General features: G+C 40.9%; 1 protein-coding gene across 1 annotated transcript; it reads left to right on the top strand.

Annotated features, from left to right (window-relative positions):
- Nucleotides 1–3478: 3478 nt before the first annotated feature.
- On the top strand, nt 3479–26039 carry LOC146362663 (oxysterol-binding protein-related protein 3-like). Its single transcript, XM_084919508.1, has 22 exons — nt 3479–3567; nt 12386–12576; nt 12907–13023; nt 13730–13783; nt 13914–14027; nt 14221–14373; nt 14473–14563; nt 14695–14798; nt 15375–15464; nt 15584–15755; nt 15900–16024; nt 16137–16262; nt 16875–16968; nt 17874–18109; nt 19127–19264; nt 19590–19653; nt 20031–20109; nt 20202–20346; nt 20828–20972; nt 21091–21217; nt 23606–23728; nt 25147–26039. The coding sequence occupies exons 2-22, from the start codon at nt 12514–12516 to the stop codon at nt 25241–25243; spliced, it is 2457 nt and encodes an 818-aa protein (XP_084775634.1). The 5' UTR covers nt 3479–3567; nt 12386–12513; the 3' UTR covers nt 25244–26039.
- The last annotated feature ends 539 nt before the right edge of the window (nt 26040–26578 follow it).

The raw sequence follows: 26578 nt of genomic DNA, 5'->3' as shown, positions 1-26578 counted from the left end.
CCACAGCAAGAAGAAGCCATTTGTGCAATGGTCATTGCAAACAATGCAATAAAGCTGAGAGAAATACAAAGCGCTGTCATAGAGAATCACACGGTATTTGGCAATATTGAATCTGTTTCAATTTCAACAATTGACAGAGTACTCAAGAAAAATGAAATCCACATGAAGCAATTGTATAAGGTGCCATTTGAACGAAACAGTGACAGGGTGAAGGAGATCCGTCACCAGTATGTGCAGGTAAAGCTGGTCTTCTATGTTCTGCACTGCAAACTGTTTTACAGTACTTCGTAGTTTCATGCAGTACACTTGCAATTCCACAGCACATACTCTACAATGTGTTTTACCAAATGCATGCATTACTGTTTGTTACTGTACACAGGCATATTGTGACATTGCATTTCTGTCTCTCTCTAAAGCGTGTACTGGAGCTGGAAGCCAGGGAAACACTGCACACATTCATATATGTTGATGAGGCAGGTTTCAATCTGGCCAAAGGCAGAAGGCGTGGAAGAAATCGCATTGGACAGAGGGCAACCACTGAAGTCCCTGGTCAGCGCGGAGGGAATATTACCATGTGTGCAGCCATCTCAGACAACGGCGTCCTCACCCATATCCCCCTTCTTGGTCCATACAATACCCAACATCTCCTGACATTTTTAGGCACTCTTTACAGGGACCTAGTCCCTGAGAATGAGAGAGGTGGAGGCCAACTCAGCAAGTATGTTGTTGTCTGGGATAATGTCCGTTTTCACCACTCCCATCAGGTCAGAGAGTGGTTTGCAGCACATGACAGACTTCTGGTTGAATATCTCCCTCCATATTCCCCATTCCTTAATCCAATAGAGGAGTTTTTCTCTGCCTGGAGGTGGAAAGTTTATGACCAGCATCCACATGAGCAAATGGCCCTGCTAGCAGCCATGGATGCAGCATGTGACGACATCACAGCAGGGTCCTGCAGAGGATGGATTAGCCACTCCAGGAGATACTTTCCTCGCTGCATTGCGAGGGATAACATCTGTTGTGATGTAGATGAAAATATGTGGCCAGACAGACAGGAACGTCTGGATGTGCCAGAATGATTTACTGTACTGTTACATGTGCTGTTTATTGTTCACATTAGTGCACAGCTCTACCAAATGGGTGATTTTATGTTTACATGTATTCTACAGTGAACAAGTGACTGTAGCATATTTTTCTTTTGCACAATTCTGTAGGATTACAAACACTTCTACACAATGGAAATGTGAAACGTACGTATTCAGTGTCTCAGTTACTCCCAAGACTCCCATAACATCTACAGTGACTTTACTGCACATTTCAGATGGCTGTACAGGTAGGCCATAGTGCTGTCGTCAGCATTTTCAGGTGTCACCAATTGTTTTTGCAATGGGAAACACTGAAATTATAAACTGTCATAGTGGAAACATGACAATGCCATTTGACTATCTTGTTCATAAAGATGGTGTCAAGACTTTTCATTTTGATGGCACTGACAGTTTCATTGACATGGATACTTGCTTTTGAGGTATGGATAATCAATTCTGTGCATGTGACGTGCTTTTGCAGGCTATCCACTAGGTTTTGCAGTTTGCACTAATTGTTTTGGGAAATGCACTAACTGCTGTGCAAATGTTAATGGTGTTCTGAGGAACGCACCAAAGCGACTGAGAAAAACTGTAATCACTCGTAAGGTGAGTTAAGTAAAAGGGAATCCACCTAGATGTGACAATGGCAGCACCTGTGATACAAGCACAGAGAGAAAGCTCTCCTCACCCTGTCTGCTCTGCTTCCAGTGTCCCACTTCATGCTCTCTCCCCAGTCCTGATTTACATTCCTTTAAAGCTCCAAACACTCCTATTAGTTTTGCTGGTTCAGAGTCTCTGGACACGCCCAGCTATGAGTCTTGCTTTCCCACTTTTTTTTTCTGTTGCCATAGAAATAAGCCCAGGCAGGAAGTGAAGGCCTCATGCCCATGCAAAGGAGGGTTTGTTGGGTAAACAAATCCAGAGGCAGCACGGAGAGGACAGCAGAGGTGGACTGAGTGTTCAGAGAAATCACGACAGGCAGAAGTTTAGGAGAAAATGAGTGACACTAAGCAGAGACACATAAACACATGCTCGTTTGTGCTTCCGCTCGCTCCTTCCATCTGGGTGCACTGACGCCAAGTTTCTCACTTACTCATCGATTCACTAAAGAGTCAGCAGTTGTGGGCAAAGCCATCTTTTGCAACCAAAGGACAGTCATCAAACAATCTACCACTGGAGACCAGATGGATTATGAAGGCGTGGATTCCACACCTAGTGGCTTCTATTTTTAAAACAAAAAGCCACTTATAATGCATACTATCACAAGTTATGTATTGAAAAGAAGGTTGCTATACTGTAAGGCATGGGTGACATAGGTCATTAATAAACAACTGCAGAAATTCAAATTAAAAGTCACTTTGTTGTTGTTGTTTTTTACGTGGAATGCGAAGATTTCTCTTTTAACCCTGGAGAACCCATGGGGTCAGAGCCAAATTTGACCCCATGGGTTCTCCAGGGTTAAAAATCATGCAGACATCAAAGCCCGGTGAAGGTGTGGATTGTAAAACATGCAGGTTATTCATGTTACAGACAAAGGAACTACATATTTTGAAGGCAAAGAGACAGTGGCCTTTTGTCCTGTCTCCCTTGCCTCACCTTACCTCCACCTCTGTTGGGGTTAAAAGGGTTTTTCCTTCCCACAGTCGCCACATGCTTTTTTGGGGGAGGGTGTGGAGGGATGATGTGATTGTTGTAGGGCATGGCCTGGAGGCCTTATGTTTGACAGCTTTCATGTTTGACAGCTATTTGTAGCTTTTTCCTGCAAAAAGAAGACCTTCACCATAGCCAATAATACTACACCAAAGGAAATAAGTAATAGATAAACAAATAAATTACAGAGATTTGATGTTTTTTCCTGTTTTTGTTTGTTTGTTTTTGTAAAAGAATTCTCTCAGTTGACACAAATCATCAATTTTACAATTGCAGGACAGTCTCCACAGTGAGCTAACAGAATTTTGTTTTATATAATTTTACACATTTATTTCTTACAATTGAAGCCCAGAGCAGCATTTCTTTCTCATGTAGAAAACCGTTATTTTTGACATTACACCTCCTTTTATGTATTAAAGTACCTCAAACTTCTTTATACTTATAGAAAGGGGATCTTCACTGCTCTGGCCTACTTAAGATCATGTATGTGCCTCACAATAAAGCGCTTTGAGGTGACAGTTGTTGTGATTTGGCGCTGTGTAAATAAAGATTAACTGAACTAAAATAAAATGATAACATACAACACGCAGACCTCAATGTTTAACTCTCACCTTGACTCTTCATTCGGTGTTTGAGGCGTATGTGTACGTCAACCTGGAGTATGTCAACCCCGCCCCGATTTTATCCTCGATTGCGATTGGCTGAGAGGGACGTCAGTCACTCCTTTCCCCCCCAGCGGCCCCTCCTCACCCGCGACACTCTGGCAGTAAAACGAGGCTGCTGGCTGCTCGCTACTACCGGGAGAAGATGCACTAGCTTTCCTCACGGAAACGTAAGCATGTCTTTTTGAATTATTATTATTATTTTCGCTTTTTCTCGAGTGAATTTATTGTGTTTTTTCTGTAGTTGTTTAGCTTCCGCTGGCATTAAGCGCTGGACAGCGTTCTCGTGGCGGCTGTCGGTGAGTGTTTCGGCGCTCAAGTTAAAAGTATCGCTTTCGATAGAATTATTAATGGGCACCTCTAGACATCAGGTTCTTAATAGACGTGTAAGGATCGACTTATAGCGGGTATTTTTTTATAGGGGGCGGGGGGTGTTTCGAGCGCATGGAATATGTTGGTAATTTTTGTTTACCCTGACAACTTTGTGTTGCTGTGCTGGCAGCAGGAGCCGAGCATTGCCTTTTTGTGCACTTAGACGGGACACCTGTGGTTCCCACTTCCCATGGAGTCCTGTCCTCATGAATGCATTCTTCGTGTAACCAATCCGCACTGGCTGCTTCTCTGACATCAGTGTCATCAAAATATGTATTTATTCATTTACTTATATCCGATATTTACATTGTAGTGAAGCTGAGATTTAATCCATGGTTTAATAAAATCTTTTATTTATTTGATAACTTTAATTGAACCAACACTGGATATTACACATACTTAAAAAAAAAACCCCAACAACAACACCCCTCCCCCCAAACCCACCATAAACCTCTTTTTGATATTAAAAATAACCTGGCCAAACAACCTGGCAATTATTTAATAATGAAAGTAATTGTTGTTTACACACCATAATTCATGACCCTCTTTTTTTTTTTTTTTTACTGTAAAACAACTAGACCATGCACCATCTAGCCCAGACAAGATGATTTTAAGCACGAGTGACGATGACATTGCTATCACTGAGTCATTCACAGTTTGGCTGTGGGTACATAGTGCCAGTCCAGCATTCAAGCTAATGTAAACACAACCACAGCTCTGAAGGTTTTTGTTAACATGTCTAACATCAGGTTTGTTCTGATGTTTTTTGATGTTGATCTGTTGTTTCACATGAATTTTGTGCTTGCTGAATAGTCAATGGTAGCATGAGGAAGAGCTGAAATACTGAAATTGATAAAAATTGTTGATTCTGTTTTTTTAAAATAATACTTTATGCTTTATATTGTAAGTTAAAGACCCTACAACATTAGAAACAAACCCCAACAATCAGACAACCCCCTATGAGCAAGCACTTGGTGACAGCGTTGGAAAAACTCCCCTTTAACAGGAATAATCCTCCAGCAGAACCAGGTTTAGGGAGGGACAGCCTGCTGTGGTGGGTTGGGGGTGAGAGGAAGAGGGAACTACATATTTTGATTGTTGTTGTAACATAATAGATTAATGGTAATGGTACATGTAACTTTATCTTGCTGATAAAATAAAAAATATCTGTCAACAAGGCTAATATATCAGCCAGTACCGATATGTGATCATTGGTTATTGTTCAAGTTGTTATTTTAAGCATCAATATCGACCCACATTTAGAGAGTATATGAACAGGAAAAACCTCTAAATGATTTACATTCAGTGGCTGTTTGGCAAAACTGTTGGGCAGATGACTCTTATTTGAAAAGTTCACCATTTATCAGATTCATGAATGTTTTCAAACCAATTTATTAGCACAAATGCCAGCTTTTCTAACTTAAGGTTAGTTGGGCAAAACACAGCATTTAAAAATGGCACCCTGTTCGTTGGGGAATTTGGGATGTTTCTGGCATTTAGAGATCTAATCTGTTAATCTCAGAAATAGCCGGCTGGTTAATGCATAAAAATAGTAATTCCTCAGGCCCTAGGCAGAGTATTAGCAGCAAGAGAGTGTCCATAAATGCGGCAATCTGTTTTAAAACCCATTTGTTGGCATGCGTCTGGCTTGGTGAAGTGCCCTTGTGCAAGATATTAATTTCCCACTACAAGTGATTCTGTTCCAGTCTGCTCTCCTGGCACAGGATCTCAGGCCAGAGGATTATTGCTCTAAGGGAGTCGGTTTTAAGTCTGTCAATCAGCTGATTCCTGTCCAGCTAAAATGTTAGGTTTTTTTGTCCCTGCTGCAACATTTTGGGTGCAAACATCCAGCCAGGCCTACGTGACTCGCTGAGTTATCTCTGTGTCACTTTCTCCTTTCTGCAACACCCACTTTAAAGCTGGTAAATACAGAACACTCTTGTTAGACTAACACACCAAGTGGTTGGTCTGAGAATAGCCCACCTGTGGTTATATGAAGTTGAAGGATCTTATGTCTTACTTCCATGCTAGCCAGCTGGTCAGCACAGAGACTAGTGTGAAATCTTTTTCTGCTTTTAACACCACATGTTCTATAAATAGTTTGGTGTTTTATGTCCCTCAGATTTTTCATAAAGAATCAACAAACTTTATTCTTGGCTTTGCCTCTTTTTTTTTTTTGTATCCATAGCAACCAGTGATTGAAGCAGCAACACAAAGTGTCCCTTGTCTCAGCAGGAAGCAGACAGAGAGACATCTTTTGTGATGTAGCCTTTATAAATACACTGGTCAGGAATCTAAGTGCATGCTGTTTAGCTGCACATGAGAAATAATCAGTGACTGCTGAGTGACATATTGGGGCTGCTTTGTATATCTTTGATCACTCGCTCATACCCACATGTGTTTTTTCTCTAACTGCACAAAGGAAATGGGTACTGTATTTCTTTCAGTGCTATCAGTCATGCACACTTGATGTCAAAGGTCAGATAAACTGTGCTGCTGCCACCATCTGATCACACCGTGTGCTGTCACACATGGGTTTATTTTTGTCACAAAATTTGGGGTATTGATGTCTGAAATGGCTAGATGAAACCTGCAAAAAGTGAAAATCTTTCTGTTTGCTAATAACAGGATCATGCACTGCTTCAACCCAGTAATTCTGACCAGTAATTCGTCATTGCTTTGTGAGTCAGTCAGGTAAAAATGGGGAGCAGATATGAAAATGATGTGGACTGTTGGGTTTTTTGCAGTCCTGTTGTTGCAAGAATTTGTGGTTGAAAGCAGATGGATTGGCTGGTAAGTAATGGTCTGTGTGTTTGCCATGCCAGAACTGGAAACTCCAGCCTTACAATTTCTCAGGCTTCAGCCTGAAACCAGTGAGCAATCACTGTGTTGCCTGTAGTCATGTTCAAATGAAAAGAGAGGACATTCCTGTGGTCTTCATATTATGGCTGTAAAAGCATACTTGGAATTGTTCAGGAATACTTTGAATGAACACAAGCGTTGTAATCTTGTGGGCATCTGGTGAGTCTTGAATGGGAAAAGCGTAGGCTGCATATCAAAGATGAACGTAGCTTTCGGGTCTGAAAAATCAAGCCGATGGAGATGTCTTAAACTTGGATTTTATTTAATGTCTATTAGGAGGCGATTCTTCTGGTTTCAGAAAGAAGTATTATTCTGTAAAAGACTATATGACCCTCAGCTCTCCTGAGCCATGCACTGGAAAGTTCAACATACCCACAGGATCTTCCCATTATCTGAATTCAATTACCAGGTCATGGTCATTTGCTAAATTCAAAGTGTACAGGCAGCAGAGTTGCCAAGGAAACGAATTTGAAAGTATGCAATGGGAAAAATATGAACACATTAAACACACAATACAAATTGAAAGCAACACAGCGGTATGTGAGAGGAAGAGTGCTGCAGTGTTACAAAATGTTTGCGGTTAAAAAAAATATTTTTTAGCCTGTTTGAAGTCAAGAAAGACAGAAGATAAATGATAACTCTTTAAGTTGTAATCAGGCCTTTAAACTGTGATCTTTGTAAGCACGTTCTTACTCAGTTTATGGTCTCAGTCATTAGTTTCAGGTTGTATTGAATGCACCATTCACCTTCTGTAATGTCTGTCCCCCATTAGAGTAAAAAAAGGATGATAAGTCCTCTCCCTCTGTGCCCTCTGCAGGTTTCATAATAAGACTTCACTAATCAGTGGGTAACTTGACCTTGACTGCATCTATCTTTTATGTAAAGTCTGTGAAAATGGCTACAAGAAGAATAATCCGCTCTTGTATTTACACGTCTGACTTTTGTCTGTTGAATCTGTGGGTGCGTGTGTACTCAACTAAAAGCTGCTTTAAAGTCCAGTCTTGAAGTTTAGGGGATAAACTGTTGTCATTCTGGGCCTTGTAGGTACTTTTTACTGAAGTGCAGTGTGCAGAAAATCCACAATATGACAAACGAAGAACATATCAGAGTTATATTCATTTATTGTTGTTAGCCCAAGCAGCTCTTGCGCTGCTCAGTGTCTAGAGTCTAAACACATTTTCCATTTGCGTTTGTTTCATCTCTTCACAAAATGACAAATTCTTACCCACGCTTGAGGGGAAAAAAAGAGCCACTTTTACATCTCCTTTAAACCTTTTATTCCCCCATTAAACCCTTGTGACTCAGCAGCGTTGGCCCTTACCATGAGAATGACCCGTTTCCATCTTGTGAGATCACTTACAAGGTGTTGGGCCATTAATGATTGACTCACATTACATAAGACCGAAGGTAAAACCCCAGCACTTCTAGTCTTACAGTGCAGAGGCCTTGGTGAGATACAGTCCTACGGTAATCAGTCAGCTGAGCTAAGTAGAGCACCCGGTGGGGTGTTCAGGGACTCGTCTCATAGAAGCCAGAAAGGCCTCCGTAGCTGATAAACAAATGCACAGCTTTTGCATGCTGTGGTTTTGCTCTGAGAAATGTGAGTTTCTGCTGACATATATGAAAGGAAAACAAAATGACAGGAATGGGAGGGAGGCAATGTTAACCATGTTTGTTCAAGTGGTATTTGATACTTCTTCATTCATAATCACCACATATTTTGCATGTAGCTTTTCAGTGAGCCTCAGACGTTGTAAACTTACTGTTGAAGCCCTGAGCTCCTACATTATATGTAAATGCAATGTTGTATGATTGCATTAATCTTTTGTTGTTTACACTACATACAGGTGTATTTACATCGCTGTGATATGCTGTTGAGCTGTGCAGTAAATTCATAACATATTTCTGTGGAGCTTCTAATGCAGCTCGAGATGCCAGACATGTCGCAGCCTGAAAATTGCAAACAGAACAGCTTGATGAGCTAAACTGAGCTCCCTGAGTTTACAATCTGAGGGCTGCTCAGATATGTTGTCTGACCCTTTAGCCTGTGCAGTAGCTGTAAAGTAAGTGGGCCGTCCATGTGCTTCATTCTGCTTTTAGCCGTGTGTTTACTGTCGCTAGCCTTGTGTTTTGGTGTGCCGTGGGTATCGAAGCGCGGTGCGGTGCGCATTCTTTCCTGTTGATGACTCACGTCCTGAGCATGGGACTGACTGCAAGCAAGGGGAACCACAGACTACACACACGCTCATAAACCACCAGAGCTTTCTCAGTTTGCAGCTAGCAGCAAATCCAAACAATTACACCCATTTGCATACATTCGGTCACACGCAAACCTCAGAGGCATTCCCTTTCCTCTCACATGCACAGTGTACTTCCACAGAAAGAGAGGGCTGTGCAAAAAGGGAGTGCCATTAACACACAGATACAAGCACAGCAAGGTTGGAGCATGCCATTTGAGGTGAGGAGACGAATGAATGTTGCATCACATGGAGCGTTGGTGTGTACATTTAAGGCATCAGGAAAAACTCCTCAAACCTGTCATGCAAAACTAGGTCTCCTTTTTATTTATTTTGTTTTACAATTACTAGATTGGAGACATAGTAGCTGTGAAAAGTATTCAGTCACCAGTCCAAATCCTTGAATTCAGGTCTTCCAATCATGTCCTTTCCCATGGGTGTATAAAATCAAGCACCGAGGCACGCAGACTGCTTCTACAAATATTTGTGAAAGAGCGGGTCGCTCTCAGGAGCTCATTCCAGCGTGGTACCGTGATAGGATCCCACTTGCGAAATTTCCTCACTACTAAATATTCCACAGCCAACTTTTAATGCAAGATCCAGAAAGATATGGATGAGCGAGTTTCTTGTGGAAGAACTTGCCTGGCCTGGACTTGATTGACCTCGACCTGATAGAACACCTTTGGAATGAAACTGCGAGCCAGGCCTTCTCATCCAACATCATAAATGCACTTCTGGAAGAATACTCTGAAATACCCAGAAACGCTCCAACACCTTGGAAAGCCTTCCCAGAAGAGCTGAAGCTGTTATAGCTGCAAAGGATGAGCTGACATAATATTAAACCCTGTAGATTAAGAATGGGATGTCACTGAAGTTCACAAGCAAGTGAAGGCAGATGAGGGAGTAGCTTTGTGTCATTGACACATTTATTTATACTCTTACCTTCCCTTGAAGCCAACTTCACATGGGTACGCCTTGGAAACAATGGGTATGTCAGGCTTCTGTGCTCACAGCTACTGCTGTGTGCCACAAATGAGTTTATTAAGGATATCCACTCTCAGTGACATCATACAGAACCAAGAGAAAAACCTCCTAAAATTTAGGGTTTAGAGCAGTTTAAACGAATGTTTGGCTGAAACTGATGTCATACACTATACAGGATACTTAGACCTGTTGGCCAACAGTGTTTGGGGGTACTGTAATCACATTACATTTTCAGTAACGCAGTAATGTAACACATTAATTACATTACAGTTACAATTATGCTATTACTTTTGTCAGTTCTTCATTTGTCCAGGCGGATAGAAAAAAAAACATCAATCAAACAATCTTGTTTTTCTTCCTGTGCACTTGTGCTACAAGCAGCTGATTTCAGTTTGTATGCGGGAGGAGGAAAACAGTGGAGCGGTACTGTGATAAAGCTGTTGAGGAGTGGAGACGTGGACATTACTTTTATTTTTACTGCACAAAAGGACGAGAGGCTGATGGTAAAGTGGAAACTGCGTCCATGACAAAAACGACTGCATTGTACTGCTAACACTGCTTCAGCTTTTATCTTTGTGCTCTGTGCTGTTGACTTTTGTTCAAAACTAAAAGAGAGCTCATATGTGTGTCCTCCTTAGGATAGGTTAGAGTTTGTGTTGACGTGTGAGACTGTAGCCTATAGGCTTATATTGTTTACAGGTGCTGGTGTGTTTCAAGGCATTTTTACAGACTAATAAGAAAATAATTCCTCTGTGATGAGCAATTAGATAATGTACTGTAGGGCTGCACGATATTAGGAAAACCTGCGATGCGCGATAACTGTGATCAATATCGCAATAACGATATGACTTGTGATAAAATAAATAACAAAAAAAAACATAAACCGAATACATAATTTCCGTTTTACTGCAACAGTTTTATTTAAAGAAAGCTGCTGTATTAGCAGTGTAACAACAAAGTGCACTTTAACATAACTTAAATTATACTGCAAATTATCTCAATGCAGTTGTTCATCATTTTACCACTCACCAAGTAGTTATGATGCAAGTCGAAACTGGAGAGGAAACTTTACTGTAGTGCTTGCGTAGTTTTCAGCTTGGCTCAGTTCAAACATGACGGTCTTGCGGCATGTTTTGTACATTTGTGGAATGGCGACATGGGAAAAGTAGTTTCGTGAGGGGGTGCGGTATCTCTGGTCCACTTTATGTATCAGACTGGTGAAGCCCTCTCTGCTAACTGTATTTATAGGCATCATGTCTTTGTCAAAAAATGTGTAATGGCCTCTGTTATTTCTTTGTACTGCTTCGACGTTTTCTCATAAGGAGTTCCACTTGAAAAACTCGGATACAGAGACGGCTGTTGGACTGCGGTGCTCTTTGTCTTAACATTAGCAACATTAGCTAGCCCCGTCTTTCTAGAACTATTCAAACAGTTCTCTGTGATTGTATTGAAGATGATGGTGGAGATTAGTCATGTTTCCTCTGGTGGTTGCCACGAGTGTTCGGCAAGTTTTGCAGAGTACCTGTGTTTGGAGAACGTCGTCTTTATCAAATCCAAAGTACCTCCAAATAAGCGAGGTACTATTAGGCACGAGTTCATAGTCAGTAGCATTCTCGTCATGCGTCTCGCTCTCAGCCTTTACAACTCTGACTCGTTGCTGCAGCGTTGCTCGCTCCCAACCTGCGTAGGAGGCGGGCCTCTAATCCATTTGATTGGTTAATGCTGTGAAGGGCTCTATTTGACTGGTCAAATGTGTAAAGGGGTTTCTTTGATTGGTCAATTCTTTAAAGCATGTGTGTAAACATTTCAAGGTATCCAATTATCGCAGTTTACGCCGTCTTTTGCGATGGGCCCATCGCACAGGCTGATATCACGATGACAATAAATTTTCGATTTATTGTGCAGGCCTAATGTACTGCATTACTTTTAAGACGCAATGTGTGACTTTTATTGAGTAATGACCCCAACACTGCTGGTCAGTATTGAAATCATAACACTATGTGATACACGTGACTTTGAAACACCTGCCTGAACTATTTATATGTTCCATGGATTGCTATCCTTATCATTATGGGCTCATCTTATCTTTTTTAATGGAAAACCAGTTTGACATTAACAGTGTTTAAGAGGAGAACATGGAAAGCGATGTGCCTCTGTTCTCGTGATTATCTGCTCATTTTACACACTTCTTGAACAGTGGGCTTTGGTTATAACACTTGCGTTCTACTTTGACTCATTTATATTTGACTTTGTATGTGTAAAGCTCATTGCGTCTGATTCCATGTGAATTCATTCATATTGAGCTCATGGAAATGACTGTATTTGGATATTTATGGCTAGCTTCCTTTAAACACAGCTACTTTGGACTTTAGGAATTTCAGAGTCAGACAGACGCACAGTGAGTCAGTGATTCTTCTGTTTTTATCTCGTCCTGATTATGGATGCTGCGTGCTGCTGTTGTGTTTAAAATAAACCTGTGTTGCTCTCACATGTTGTTGTTTTTTTTTAAACCTACCTTCTCCGTTCTCTGCAGTGCTGGATGTTGCAGTGGCCTTCAAAGGTCAGCGTGATGCTCCTGGCTGCTCGTCTGTGATCTCTGTTGCCACGGTTTCCAGAGATACAAGACAGCGGTAGGTGGAGGATTAGTCGAGGCGCAAAAAGATGACATCAACATCACCCACTCACAGTGACAGCAGCGGCTCCTCTAAACATGACGGCAGCCAGGTGTGTGTAACATCTGTATGTGTTACTATTGTGTGATGTTTCATTTATTAAATTCTAATAACATCACGCACTGTGGTGCCCATCAGGCATGAGAAATTGTTAATGTGTTTCTGTGTGTCCATTGTCTCACTGTCAAACAGTTGAAAGTGATTCACTTATTCATGGTTGTTCACTGTGACCAAATTTTAATTGTTCCTACAAATGCGTGCCACATTCGTCAGGCGGAACAATAACTGCAGCCATAGTGTTTCTGCTGTGATAGTGAAATGTATACACACAACACAGTCATTCACTGTCTGTCTCATGCTTCGTTGCCCTGTCGTCCTGCAGGATAACTGGGAGATTGTGGAAGGGCTCAGGGGGGTTCCTGCCAGCATGCAGGAGCCTGAGAAGCAGGGAGGCTTCCTGCTCAAGAGAAGGAAGTGGCCCATGAAGGGCTGGCATAAGGTGAGGGCCTCTGCTGGCTTCTTAACGCATCAGACTGCAGCACTGCTTGTTGTTACAGGAGACTCTTAAACCCTTCTGCTACTGCTGTTGAACCTTTATTTAAGAGTCTTAGACTAAAAATGTTATTTGTAGTGCAGCGTTTTACATAATCTTTCTATGATGCATACTAGTATGATGCTAGTGCTAGTATCCTGATTTGTTGTCTGTACCTCAGGCTGTTTCCACATTTCCTCCTCCTCCACTTTTTTAGCTCTCTGTATTTCCTCCTTTCCATTCTTTTGACTCCCAGCTGATTACACTGTAAACCTGACTCATCCCCCTCCCCTTCTGATCTCAGTGAGTGTAATCATACTTGGAAACTTTTTCCTTGCGACATGATGGAACAGCCCCTTTAACAGAGCATAGTTTACCTGATAAAGAGGCCTTGAGCTCTGTCAGCGCACTCTTTTATTTAGCTTTCTCATTTTTAAAATACAGCGTTCCCATAAACTGCTTATGTCAATATATGATGATTATCTTTAATCATTTGGGTCACTTATCTCACTTCAGTAATAAAATTTAAATGTCAGGTTCAAGAGAATTGAAAGGGACTGTTGTGCAAAACTACACAGTCTGCATTGTGTTTAATTGTTTATATACGCAGTAATTAATAGACCATGGCACGTCTGTAAATAAATACAAATACATTTATCTTCTTCCAACATAGAGATACTTTTTGTTGGAGAAAGGCATCATGAGATATGCAAAGCGGGAAAGTGATGTAAGTATTGTTTTATGACTCCATCGGTCTATCTTCTGTATATACAAACTTATGCACACATTAAATGCCAATTGAAATGTGTTTTTTTAATTTATTGATTGATTGATTGATTGATTGATTTATTGCACAGATTAGTAAGGGGAAACTACATGGCTGCATAGACGTTGGTCTCTCTGTAATGTCAATCAAGAAAAAAGCCATGTGCATTGATCTGGATACAGAAGACAACATCTACCACCTAAAGGTAACTCTTGAGACATTTATTTACATTCCCCGTTATTTTTCTTACTGCTGTTTGAGATGTATCCTCACTAGCAAATGCCTCAACCTCGGCAGGTCTTCTCTTTGATTTCCTTTGTGTGTTTCATAGAAAGACATCCGCAGGAGCTTTGGTTCTTCAAGTTTTCTTCAAGCTAATTTGACTTTGTGGCTTCCAGGTGAAGTCGCCGGAGCTGTTTGAGGAGTGGGTGTCAAAGCTGCGTCATCACCGTCTGTTTCGGCAGAATGAAATAAGCATGTATCCCCACGAGAAGCATCTCTTCCACCCCCATGCGACATCCTCTCCCTCTCTTAATGAATCGCTTAGGAAAGTAAGTTGCCCCAAGTCCTCTTGTGTAAGGAAAAAAAAAACATCCTTGGGGATGTGTTGTGCAAATTGTGTATCATCCTTTGTCATTCATCTCAAATAGAGGGCGACTCTTACCAAGCAGGCGTCAATCCACCAGTCTAAGATAAACTCCTGGCTCCACTCCTCAGACGACATGGACAAGTGCTGCAAAGGTCGGTTTGTTTGTTTCTGTCTTCTTTCTTATTTCTTACCTATCACAGCATGTCTTGGTGCCGTTAATCTTTTATTTCTGTGCCTACAACTTTGATCTAATAATACCTTCTCTTTTTTTGTTCTTTTTCAGACTTGGAGGACTGCGAGTCGTATCTGCTGGAACTGAACCTGCTGCTGAAGAGCATGGAGGTCCTGCACCGCACATACTCAGCTCCAGTCATCAGTGGACTACAAGTGAGCATAGGCACTCGGATTAAGCTGCCATTAGTGGTTCTTTATAATAATCAATGTGTTCCCATATAATTAAAGTCAATAACACAAGAGCAACTTAGTTACCATGCTGGTGGGGAACATAGACAGGAAGTGGTGGGGCTAAGTCGTTAGTAGCCACTGAAGTTTCACAGTAAAAGTTGGTGTTTGCCTACAGGTGGATAAATAACATGTTAAAAAATGCTTATTTTTATTGCTAAATGTATTTACAAGTTTATGTTTGGGAAATGTAGTTAAAGCTGTTTGCTGTAGTGTCCACCTGCTTTTCAAAGAGATTAATAAGACAAACTGTTATGTTAATAATACAATAATACAGGCTTTCCACCAGAAATGTTAGAGCCGGTAGTTGGCAAGGGTGTGGAGGAGGATACAGTAAATTCATTGCATTGTCTTTTAAAAAAAAAAAAAAACTGCAGAGGGTCACATTAGGCAAGATGGGATGCTGGGATGGGAAAACACTGGTGGAAACCCTGATCTTGGAATTCTTCTAAGAACTAAGTAATGTTGTTACAACCTCAAAATATGTCTGTGGTGCCACAGGCAGCTACTTATGAGATCCCCAAAAAGGAGAAGAGGCCGAGGAGGTGGCGGTCCAAAAACAATGGCAAAGACACAAAAGCCACGCTACAGGTTCACGCCCTGCTTCTTATTTTTTTCCTCTGCTGCTTATGCTTTGATATAGTTCAGTCATTAAATGGTGGGAAAGAAGGGAATGTAATGTTTCACTTTTGTCTGTATTTGACTGCCAGGTTCCAAGCTGTATCTCCTCCCAGCCCCAGTCCCAGTCCTATCGCCTTCATGCCTCCAATCCAAATCTCTCCACCGCTGAGTCAAACACCCAAGAAGTCTGTCCCGAATCCCCAGAATCACCTGCAGATGCTTCACATCTGCAAAAGGACTTCTGCCAACTAGCCAACAGCAGTGAGTCCTTTCCTGGTTTAATGTAGATTTAAAAATATGCTTTTTTGTGTGTTCACTGCCATACGATAAAATTGTTTCCATGACAACTCAGTATCTGCTGTGTCCCTGCTTATTTTCCCGTCTCTGACATTTGCCTTTCTCCAGTCCACGTCAAACTGAAGTCAGCATTTAGTTCCCTGGTGGCAGAGAGAGACAGGCTGAGACACACTATTGACCTGCAGCCCACCCAGCCTGCGCATGTTGTCGGTCTAAAGACCGCCTATGCCTCAGTGAGTGACACCGGGTCAATTTCTATGGTTCTGTGGAATTACACCACAAATACTCACAATACCTGACAAGTGGTCTGATTTTACTCACCTGGTGTCTTTTTATCCAATTCAGGATTCTGTAGATGCCCCACAGTCCTTGGTGCACCAGGTCTCCAGTGAGAGCAAAGGATCAGAGTCCTTAACAGAGTTCTTTGACGCTCAGGAGTACCTCCTGTCCTCTTCTTCTTCTGAGAACGAGGTCAGACATCATCTGCAAGACCAACTGCATCTCCATGTTCAAAACGCAATAAATGATCAGCTGATTCATTCCAACGTCGTTCCCACACAAAACGTTTGGCATGTCCAAAGTGTTAGTTAGTTAGTTTTTGTTGAATATTTAGCCATGTTTAACATAATCGGACACCATTATAACCATTTATATATGACAGAGAAATCATAGGTCTGCTTTTGTTCCATAACACACACATTATGGAAATGACTTGAAAAACACACACAGATTAAACTGTTTCTGTGTAAAGATTTAAAAAATAATTATAGTGTAAAACTAAAAACACACAAAAAAAAATCAGCAACACTGTTTTTGTTACATGCTTGGCTTTTCTAAAACTTAAAGTCAGGGTAGAGGGAGGTGTAGAAGAAGTTTTCTCTCAACCACTTGAATGAATTCTCAAAGACAATTCTGCTAATGGGATAAAAAAAAATGCCTAACTGAGCTTTACTAACATGTCACTCCTAAAATGTTCTCCTCTATCCCGATGATGCAGAGGCTTTCTAGATCTGTGTGCTTTTGTCCTTTGATTCAGTATCCTGCTGGCTCACTGACCTTTCATCATTGATTTCCTATCTCAAGGTGTCTGACGATGACTCGTATATCAGTGATGTCAGTGACAGTGTTTCCGTGGATACCTACAGCAACGCTGGGGGGAGTGAGAGGCACAACTCCGGTAAGTAATAAGGCAACAAGCTGTGCATCTGTGAGAAGTCATCGTGACACCCACTGTGTATGAAAAGCTGAATCCTAATCTGAAAGTTGTAGTTCAAATCATCGTCATAATGTAGTGAGGAGGAGAGGAGAGAGGTGCAACAGTGAGGGTCTACAGCCATCTGTACAACACGGTGGAGGCCCTGTCGTGGTTTAGGGACTAATTTTGAGCCCAGAAGTGCTGGCGATGTAACAACATCTACAAAAATTATACTGTGTAAATAAGGCAAGGACCTCTGATAAAGAGAGGCAGGGATTCTAGGAACATTTTCCGTGACGTAACAGCATCAAATAAATTATTGATGCCTAGTAACAGTAAGGTTTCATACTGATATTTTATTGATATGGATACTGACATTTCTTATGCTTTGAAAATGTGACCTATGTTGCATTCGTGTGGACAATTTTCAGTACATCCTTAACCAGTTTGGAGCTAATACAATCACTAAGTATCAGTGAAATAAATCTTTGGCTCCAAAAATGTGTTGAAAATCGGCACAGACTCCCAGACATGTTTACAAACTCAGTGCAGCGTTGTTTAATGCAGTGTGTGACCGCCATGAAAACTGTGGTTTTTAATCTTTTCACAAACAGAAGGAATGACATTCCTGTAATCAAATCATTCAGTCCCAAATGCAGTTTTCCATTTTTATTAGTTTCCCCATTTGCACCAAACTCAGCCTTGTCGGTCGTCTTCTTGGTGTCCTCCACAAGTTCGTATATACACTTGGAATCTGCATACATAATCATATTAACATATAAACAAAAAAAAAAAACACTCCTCCCATGCAAACATCAGTGTTCACTTATGTCTTTTAAAGCCATGCATATTAATCTATCTCTTACGACATCGTATTTCTTCTGTAGTGAGCAGCGTGGTGACGCTGGCTCGTCGACGCTCCACTCTGCCCTCTCCCTGTCCCGCCAACAGCGTGAGCCTGTGGAACATCCTGAGAAACAACATAGGCAAGGACTTGTCCAAGGTGGCCATGCCCGTGCACCTCAATGAGCCACTCAACACTCTGCAGAAGCTGTGTGAGGAGCTGGAGTACAGTGAACTCCTGGACACTGCTAATCAGACTCAAGACCCCTACCAGCGCATGGTGAGTGGGAAATATTTTACATGTGGACTACAAACCGGCACATGCAAAACATTCAAATTAGCATGCTCTAATTTTCCTGAGACACTTTTGAAAGTCATATTCACAGAGTTATTTTTACAAGAGTTTGAGGTTCAGGTCCTCTGACAGGCATATTAATAACACACCTAGCAGACATAAGCTCTGTGCTCTTCCTCAGGAAGCTAATGTGATGTTTGTTTTGTATAATGTGTACTTTTTCTGGAGCCTTCAATAAATATTTAATTACAAGGAAGTCACTCACATAAAACATAAAACGATACAAACTGTGGTGTATTATCTTTAACACAAATTCATATTTAAAATAGGGTCATGTATGAATGCACACACACACACAGATTTTGCCTCTGTTAGTTTCTTCTCCGACAAATTCCTATACACAGTTTTATCTTCATAGTCTGAGATGTGAATTTTTTGCAGAAACCAATTACAGGCTCATTCCATGGAAGATAGTGAGTGCTTCCTGCCTGAGCCCACCCTGCTCTCAGCTTTTTGTTTTTTTTCTTTTGTAGTGAAACAATGAATTTGAATTTGACCTTCATACTATGAAAATTATTGGACTTTCAGGCCCTCAAGTATGTAAAGGTCGGCTGAAATTTGACAACTTCTGCTTTATCTTGTTTCATTAAAACTACAACCAAATCAGTTCTTGTATCAGAGTGCAATGTAAAAAGGAGAGCAGCTACCCATCCCATACAGGGATATGACCCATGCAAATTTCTCAAAACTCACCTTTGAAGTTGGTTGTAGGTACAAAGATGTTCTGACGGGAAACAAAAATATTATTTTACTTCTTAGTGTGGGTTTGAAATTGATTGAGCTCCAGTGTATGAGGGGGCTCGAGCTTTCCCCGTGGCTGACTCTGAGGGTGTTTTTGACATTTATTTTTTGAACAGAACGACAGAGTGGGAACATCTTACTGTTCTTGTTTGGAACCAAGTGTCATTCACTGAGCCATCCCTTTCTTCCTTCCTTGTGCAGGTGTATGTTGCTACATTTGCAATATCTTCATATGCATCCACCTACTACCGAGCAGGAAGCAAACCCTTTAACCCCGTCCTGGGAGAGACGTACGAGTGCGACAGGCCTGATAAGGGCTTCAGGTTTATAGCTGAGCAGGTAGATGTCACAAAGTTTACACATTCTCTTCAGACTGCACACAGCTGCTTTGTCATCTCTAAGTTAATGCAACTGTCAAATTATTTGTGACTTCATTAGATTCTGTTTACAAAAAGGGGAGGGGAACATATGAATGCCACTTTCTTTATGACTCTTTTCACAAAACTAGCCTAGTAGTAGCAACAAATGTAGGGCAGTGAAATGGTGCCCTGCGGTGATCTGATGCTTTATTGGTTGTATAGCTAGCAAAGAATTAACGTTCAACTTACAGACCCAACCTTTTCATAAAGGACCTCATTATTTTCTTTTTCTCCCCACTTTCCAGGTGAGTCATCACCCACCTGTGTCAGCATGTCATGCTGATTCAAAGAACTTCACCTTTTGGCAAGGTGAGCCCCACAGGGATTATTTGGAATAAACACCCCACATCCACCCTCTTGTCTGCCTGGGCTTCTTGCGGATTACACCAGAGCTCCCACACCTTGTTCCTGTGTGTTTGCTGCATGCTGTAGATTTTACATGAAGCAGAAACTAGTGTCTTAGCCGATCTAAATAACCTCATTTGACCATCATTTTGTACCTTCCTATCATGTGATAATTAACTGCTTAGCATCATTGTACTCTATAAAATGACTCTATTGATTATACTAATATAGCTTGTGGAAGCTGTGATGCATTCTGGCGCGTTGTTAAAAAATAACTGAGCAGCCTTGGGTAGTCAGAGAAGCTACAGATTGTTCCCTTAATGCTCTATTGTTCTCTCCAGATGTTCGATGGAAAAATAAATTCTGGGGAAAATCCATGGAAATCGTTCCCATGGGAACCACCCGTGTCACGCTACCTGCGTAGGTTCTTTACTTTTTTCTATTTTGTTGTGGATGTGTAATGAGTGCAAGCTAAACGGTGCATTGTGTGTATATGTGTGTGTTTTCTGCAGGTTTGGGGACCATTATGAATGGAACAAGGTGACATCCTGCATCCATAACATCCTGAGTGGCCAGCGTTGGATCGAACACTACGGAGAGATGGCGATCAAAAACATCAACAGCAATGTCTGCCAGTGCAAAATTACATTTGTTAAGGTTAGTACACAAAGATGCTGTGTGTAAGCCACCCCCTTACTGTTTGTAATATTATTTTGCTAAATACACGTGATTCTCTGTCATGCTGTTGTTATTAGTAATTTTAACATGTGATTTTTTTTTTTTAATAAGCTCCCTTATCATCTGAGCAGGCTTGTAAAAATGATCCACACTTGTTATAAAATTACTGCTTATTCAAATGTCCATTTCTTGCACATAAAGCCATAATAGCAGTAGTAAGCCAAAGTCCTTCAACACTAGAAGCTTAAACAGCACCATCTACTGGACAAATAAGAAGCTGACCTGTAAAAAAATAAATGCAGAAAAAGTAACAATGCTGCAGTTTCTTTTACATTTAAGAGGATTCATTTAGGATTTAGTGCATAGTTTGTATGATACAAATAATGTCTGCTTTTGTATGGTGTAATGTATATGTATCGTGTCCTTCTTTTTAAAAAAAATATAAATATTTCCTTTTTAGGCAAGAACATGGAGCTCTACAGTGAATGAGATAGAGGGTGTGGTTACAGATTCAGATGGAAAAGTGGTGCACTCCATATTTGGAAAATGGCACGAAGCAGTGTTTCAAGGGAAGCCACCGTCTGCCACGTGTATCTGGAGAGCAAGTAAGTGAGGAGTCGCTGGAAGTGTCGGTCACACTGTCTTGCACCGCTTCAGTCAAAGCACACAACTGACCTGAACGTGATATTAGAGCTGCTTGTTTTTATGTCTGTCTGTGTTTAGATCCAATGCCAGTGGACCAAGAACAGTACTACGGCTTCACCCAGTTTGCGGTGGAGTTAAATGAGCTGGACTCTGCTTTAAGACCTCTGCTGCCCCCATCGGACACGCGCTTCAGGCCGGACCAGAGGTTGCCACTCTTTGTCTCTCATTCCTGTGTACACACTGTAACATTGAGAATCTCAGTTTGTTTTCTTAGTCCTGATTACAATAAACAACAAAAACAGATGGTCTTATACAATAGATAGATTCAAAGCTGTAAAATCTGACCATTTGGTTCCATGAGCTTCTGGGCCAAGTCTGGCTTTGCCCATGTGGTGTGAAGCAGCACAAGGCAGAGGTATGAACATAACCATAGCAACAGCTATACTAGTCTAGATCCAGAAAGATGAAGAGTATTGTGTATGTCCTTTCTTGTAGAGAGAGATTGTCCTTTAAACATATACTGTATATAAAACATGAAATCATCCATTAATTACCGAGGCGTCATCTTCAAGTCTCACGTTGACTATTTTGGCTGTCAACAACTTGGTGTTTTGAAACTGGATGTGATGCACTATATTGCCAAAAGTATTCACTCACCCATCACCAAGCACAGTACAAATCATCAGAGTAACTGGACTCTAGAGCAGTGCAGACGTGATCTCTGCATTGGCGAATCATACTTCTGTCTCTGACAGTCTGATGGATGAGTCTAGGTCTGGTGGTTGCCTGGAGAAACTGTACTTGTCTGACTGCATTGTGTCAAGTTTGGTGGAGGGGGGCTTATGGTATGGGGGTTGTTTTTCGGGCATTGAGCTCAGCCCCTCATTTCCAGTCAAAGGAACTTTTAATGCTTCAGCATACCAAGATATTCTGGACAATTTCATGCTGCCAACTTTGTGGGAACAGTTTGTTTATGACCCCTTCCTGTTCCAACATGACTGCACACCAGTGCACAAACCAAGTTCATAAAGACGGTGATGAGCGAGTTTGGTGTGGAAGAACTTGACTGGACGGTACAGTCCTGACCTCAACTCGACAGAACACCTGTAGGATGAATTAGAGCAGAGACTGTGAGCCCGGCCTTCCAACGTCTGGGCTCACAAATGCGCTTTTGTAAGAATTCCCATAAACACTCCTAAACCTTGTAGAAAGCCTTCCCAGAAGAGTTGAACCTGTTATAGCTGCAAAGGGTGGGCCAGCATTAAATTAAACCCTGCGGATTAAGAAGTTCATATGTGGTGAAGTCAGATAAGTGAATACTTTTGGCATTATATTCACCACATCGGTGTGTGTGGTTTTGGATCTGAGAGTTAACTCAGATGAGTTCAATATGTCAGGATCACCTCAGCTGGCCTCCACTGTTTGATAAATATATCTTGTTGAATTCTCAGAGACTATGTTATTTATTCTTGACCTTGCTGTTATACGTTGGTGGGTCAAGTTTGAGCCACTTAAAAGTGATACACGATTTCTTTAAAGGAATTATTCCTCTCTTCCTTCACTGCCCTCTGGTATTTTTGTGTGCCTTTAATATCTCATACCAACATATTGTAGGTATGGTTACCAGCATGTGGCTGACATTTTCTCCAACATTTGTTTGATTGTGTTAAGCTAATTTTTGCCACGATTACTAGTGTCTGGAGTTGGCTATCGTGTGTACTCCTGCACATATTTCTTCCTGCCTATCCTCTGGTGTCTACTTATTTCAGCTTCCCATCTTGTTTTGTATCTGGACTGTATTGTTCAAATTTAACTGAGAACGTACATTAAGTTTTGCATATTTAATATTGTATACAATGGGTTTTGAAGAAGTTTGTGTTAAGGAGTTTCTGTTTATTTTATCCTCCTTTTTGACTCTTACCATAATCAACAAAAACAACAACATATTGTATTCTCTAAGATTGGAAACCAGAGATCTTGAGTATAAACACATTAGCAGATTGTTCACAGACAAATAAGTCTGAGAAACGTTTTCTTCTATATAGATTTGCCCCCTGCTGGCCGTTACAAATAATGCACATTGCCTTTTAAAAATGCATTTGCTTTACTTTTCAGACCAGGAAGTTGTGTTCATCTTTTATGTACAGTCTAATATTTTAAATGTATAGTAAGTTTTTTTTTTTTTTAATTACTTGTTCAAAAGATATATCCCTACTGTCCTAGAATAGTTGAATAACTCTATAAGTATAATAGCTCTATAAGAAGGGACATGTTTCAGTGAGTCAACATAAATGAAAAGAAAAATCTTTGTTCTTTCATTTGAATTTGAGTAACTAGAAAATGTTTTGTTAACATGAATCCAGCAGCTTTACAAAGTTGTGTAACAGCTATCCAGTGATTAACTACCAACGTTATGTTATTAAGTGACATCATTCAGAAGTTAATATTGTTACAGCGGCATCAAGTCACTTCCGAAACTGCCCGAAAGCTGGAGTTTTTCTTTTTTGTGGAGGTTGGGAATGGCACTGACAGACAGCAGGAACAAATCTGCACTGATCCCCACCCTGACTGCGTTTCTGTATATTTATTCCAGGCTGCTGGAGGAGGGGAATGTAGATGGAGCTGAGGAGCAGAAGCAGAGAATAGAGCAGCTCCAGAGGGAGAGGAGGAAAGTGCTGCAGGACAACAACATGACACACCAGCCACGCTTTTTCAAGTATGCTCTTTTCCTTGTCTGTAAGGTCTTTGTGTGCAGTGTTTGTGTGTATTTGTTTGTTTGTTTTTTTCCCCAACATAATCCTGGGCTTGTTGTAACTCAAAGTACAGATGAGAGTTTTTATCATAATGTTCCTTTTAGCAGAGCAAATGATTTTCAACATGCATTTCTAAATGCACTAGTTTTCTGTTTGCACCCAATAAAATAATTATTTCAGGAAAAAACAAAAAATACAAGGGTCAAAATGATCAATCCCCTGAAAAACTGAACTTTTTTATTAAGCTATAGCACAAACAACTGCTATGCTCTGCAAGCTTAGAGCATTTCAGAGTTAACCTAATTTTGATTTTGACTTTATCTTTCAGCCTACACACAGTATAAAAACTTGAGTAAGGGTTTGAGCTGTCACTTGAGAAAGCATCAAGTCAAAAACAAAAGAAATCAGTTTAGACTTTAAAGAATTGTTGATGCTCACAAAGCAAAGTAATCACAGTGTTTCCAAGTGTCAAGAACTGTAGTGAGAAGTATCAAGAAATTCAAATGGAGCCACAAATTACAGAACTAACCTGGCAGAGGTAGAAAGCAAAAGACTCAAACTAGTGAGAGATCTAAAGAGCCTGGAACTGCCAAGACGCTAATGAATGATTTAATCAAATTGGGAATTGTAGTCTCAAGGAAGACAATCGCTAGAATCCTGCCAAATCCTGGCCAAAGAAACTGTTTATATTTGGAGAACATAGGGAGAGGTGTACAGCCCAAAGAACAGTGTCCCCACAGTGAAACACGTTTGTGTGAATATTATACTGCGGGGACGCTTCTGGAACTGAGAATCTCATCAAGGTGGAAGGAATCATGAAGAAGATAATGTGAAGATAATGAAAGAAAACCTCAGCGGCACAATTATGTCTGAGTCGTCACTTTGTCTTCCAACACAACAATAACCCAAAACATGGGTTGCTCCCGGTGAAGACGTACCTCCAGAAGACCAAAGTGAATGTCATTAACAGACCGAAGCCCTGGAAATCTGTGGGGTGATTTGAGACCAAGGTTTGTGCCAGAAGACCATCAAATCTGGAGGCGCTTAAAGGTTTGCCAAAGGAAAAATGGGCTGATGATGCTCAGGAGACGTGAGTGAAACTAGCTGAAAACTACAAGAAATTACTGCAGGCTGTTATCCAGCGAAAGGATACACTATTACTATAACTGACTAAAAAATGTTTTTTGTGTGCAAAGTAACGTAATGTAAGCATCCAAATAAAACCAGGATGTTTGGAGAAATGCTTTATAATATTTGGGAAATGTTCACACGGGAGCTAATTTTTCTGTCTTCATCTGTAGTTCCTATTTGTAATTTTGTGGTGCGTCGTTCAGTATCTGTCAGTCATACTAATTCATGATCATTTGTGTTTTGCTGACAGGAAGTCTAAGGATGACACTTGGGTGAGCAACAACACGTACTGGGAGCTGCGCCGAGATCCCGGATTCAGCAAAATGGACTTCCCTGTGCTGTGGTGAACTTTGGATTTAACCAAACGTCTGCAGTCGACTTATTATTAAGAGGGAAGTATGAAACTGAACTGAGGGCAGACTCAAAGTGTCCTGACCTGCCTGTGTAATGTTCCATGTCAGTGTAACCTGGATCCACACTTCCTGCTTCCTCTTTTAGAACTGAGCACAACCTATAGAACATTTATTGGTGTGTTTTGGTTTTTTGTATTCTTTTTTTTCCAATGGTTCTTCCTAGGCTTTCACTCCTGTAACTGTAATTTACATGTAAGCGTAGACTAAAGGTGTATATCTGTATGTCTCACTGTATCTCTGCTTTTACCAAAGTGCCTTTTTATTGCAGTGCTGCATTCAAGGAGCTGCTGTAGCAGTTTTGCACTTTTATTCAGACTAAAAATGTTTTAATGATGTCAGTATGATTCTTAGCTGGAGAGAAAATGATGGTCAGGGGCTGATGGGAACTTGTGCAGATGTTTTTTTTTATCTTGCTCATGTGCTCCATCGAGTTAACATCGTGACTCGAAGAATTTCTTATTATTCCAGCTGATGCCCGATTAGAGATTCTTGTGATAAACAGGAGTCAGTATGCTGCCTTGTTATAATCAATCCTGTCATGGGATCCTGTGCACAATTTTTCATTGAGGAAATGGCAATGACACTCCATGTTGAAAGAAGATTAACTCTACAAGGGATGAACAAGTAATGGTGTCTCACTGGTTCTTGTTTGCCTCACTACCAGTCTCTTCAAATGGTCATCAAAAAAATGCCCCCTCATTGAAATAAACTTGGCACATAAAGTAAAGAAGCGTGCGTTTGGTTGATTATTTCTTTGTTGCAACAAATGCTTCTTGGCAATAAATCTTACACAGTTGGAGAGTCTGTTTATTTCCACTTAAATTTGTAAGGAAAATGCATTTCTGGGTTGAGCAGCAGAGTTGAGTATGTGAATTACACCCACGAAATAAAGTCTGAAGAAACAAGACATGCTGACAATTTAATATTTATATATTTGATAAACAGGGGGCTTATTAGCATGCGGAAGAATCGTACACAGCCACAACAGCCTACGACCTCCTGCTGGTTAGCAGCTTGGTCACACACTGCATTGGGCTTGAGGCAGGCCATGCCATCCTCTCTATCCCCACATTCTGGAGGGGAAGTAGTCTCTGATAAACCCCGCTCTGTATTGGTAGGGTTTTCATCTTCAAGGAAAAAGTTCAGTCCCAGAATGTGGAAGTATTAGATTGCCACTGGTTGCAGAATCTCATGTCAATATGTCTCTGCATTTTGATTGCCTCCAATGATGACCAGCTTGTTTTTCACGTGAAGGAGATCCCTCCCCAC

Source organism: Perissodus microlepis, chromosome 22, assembly GCF_051167445.1.
Source record: "Perissodus microlepis isolate ML-2025 ecotype Zambia chromosome 22, ASM5116744v1, whole genome shotgun sequence".
NCBI classification, from domain to species: domain Eukaryota; kingdom Metazoa; phylum Chordata; class Actinopteri; order Cichliformes; family Cichlidae; genus Perissodus; species Perissodus microlepis.
The sequence above is the reverse complement of the archived record's forward strand: the minus strand, read 5'-3'. Positions and strand labels throughout refer to the sequence as shown.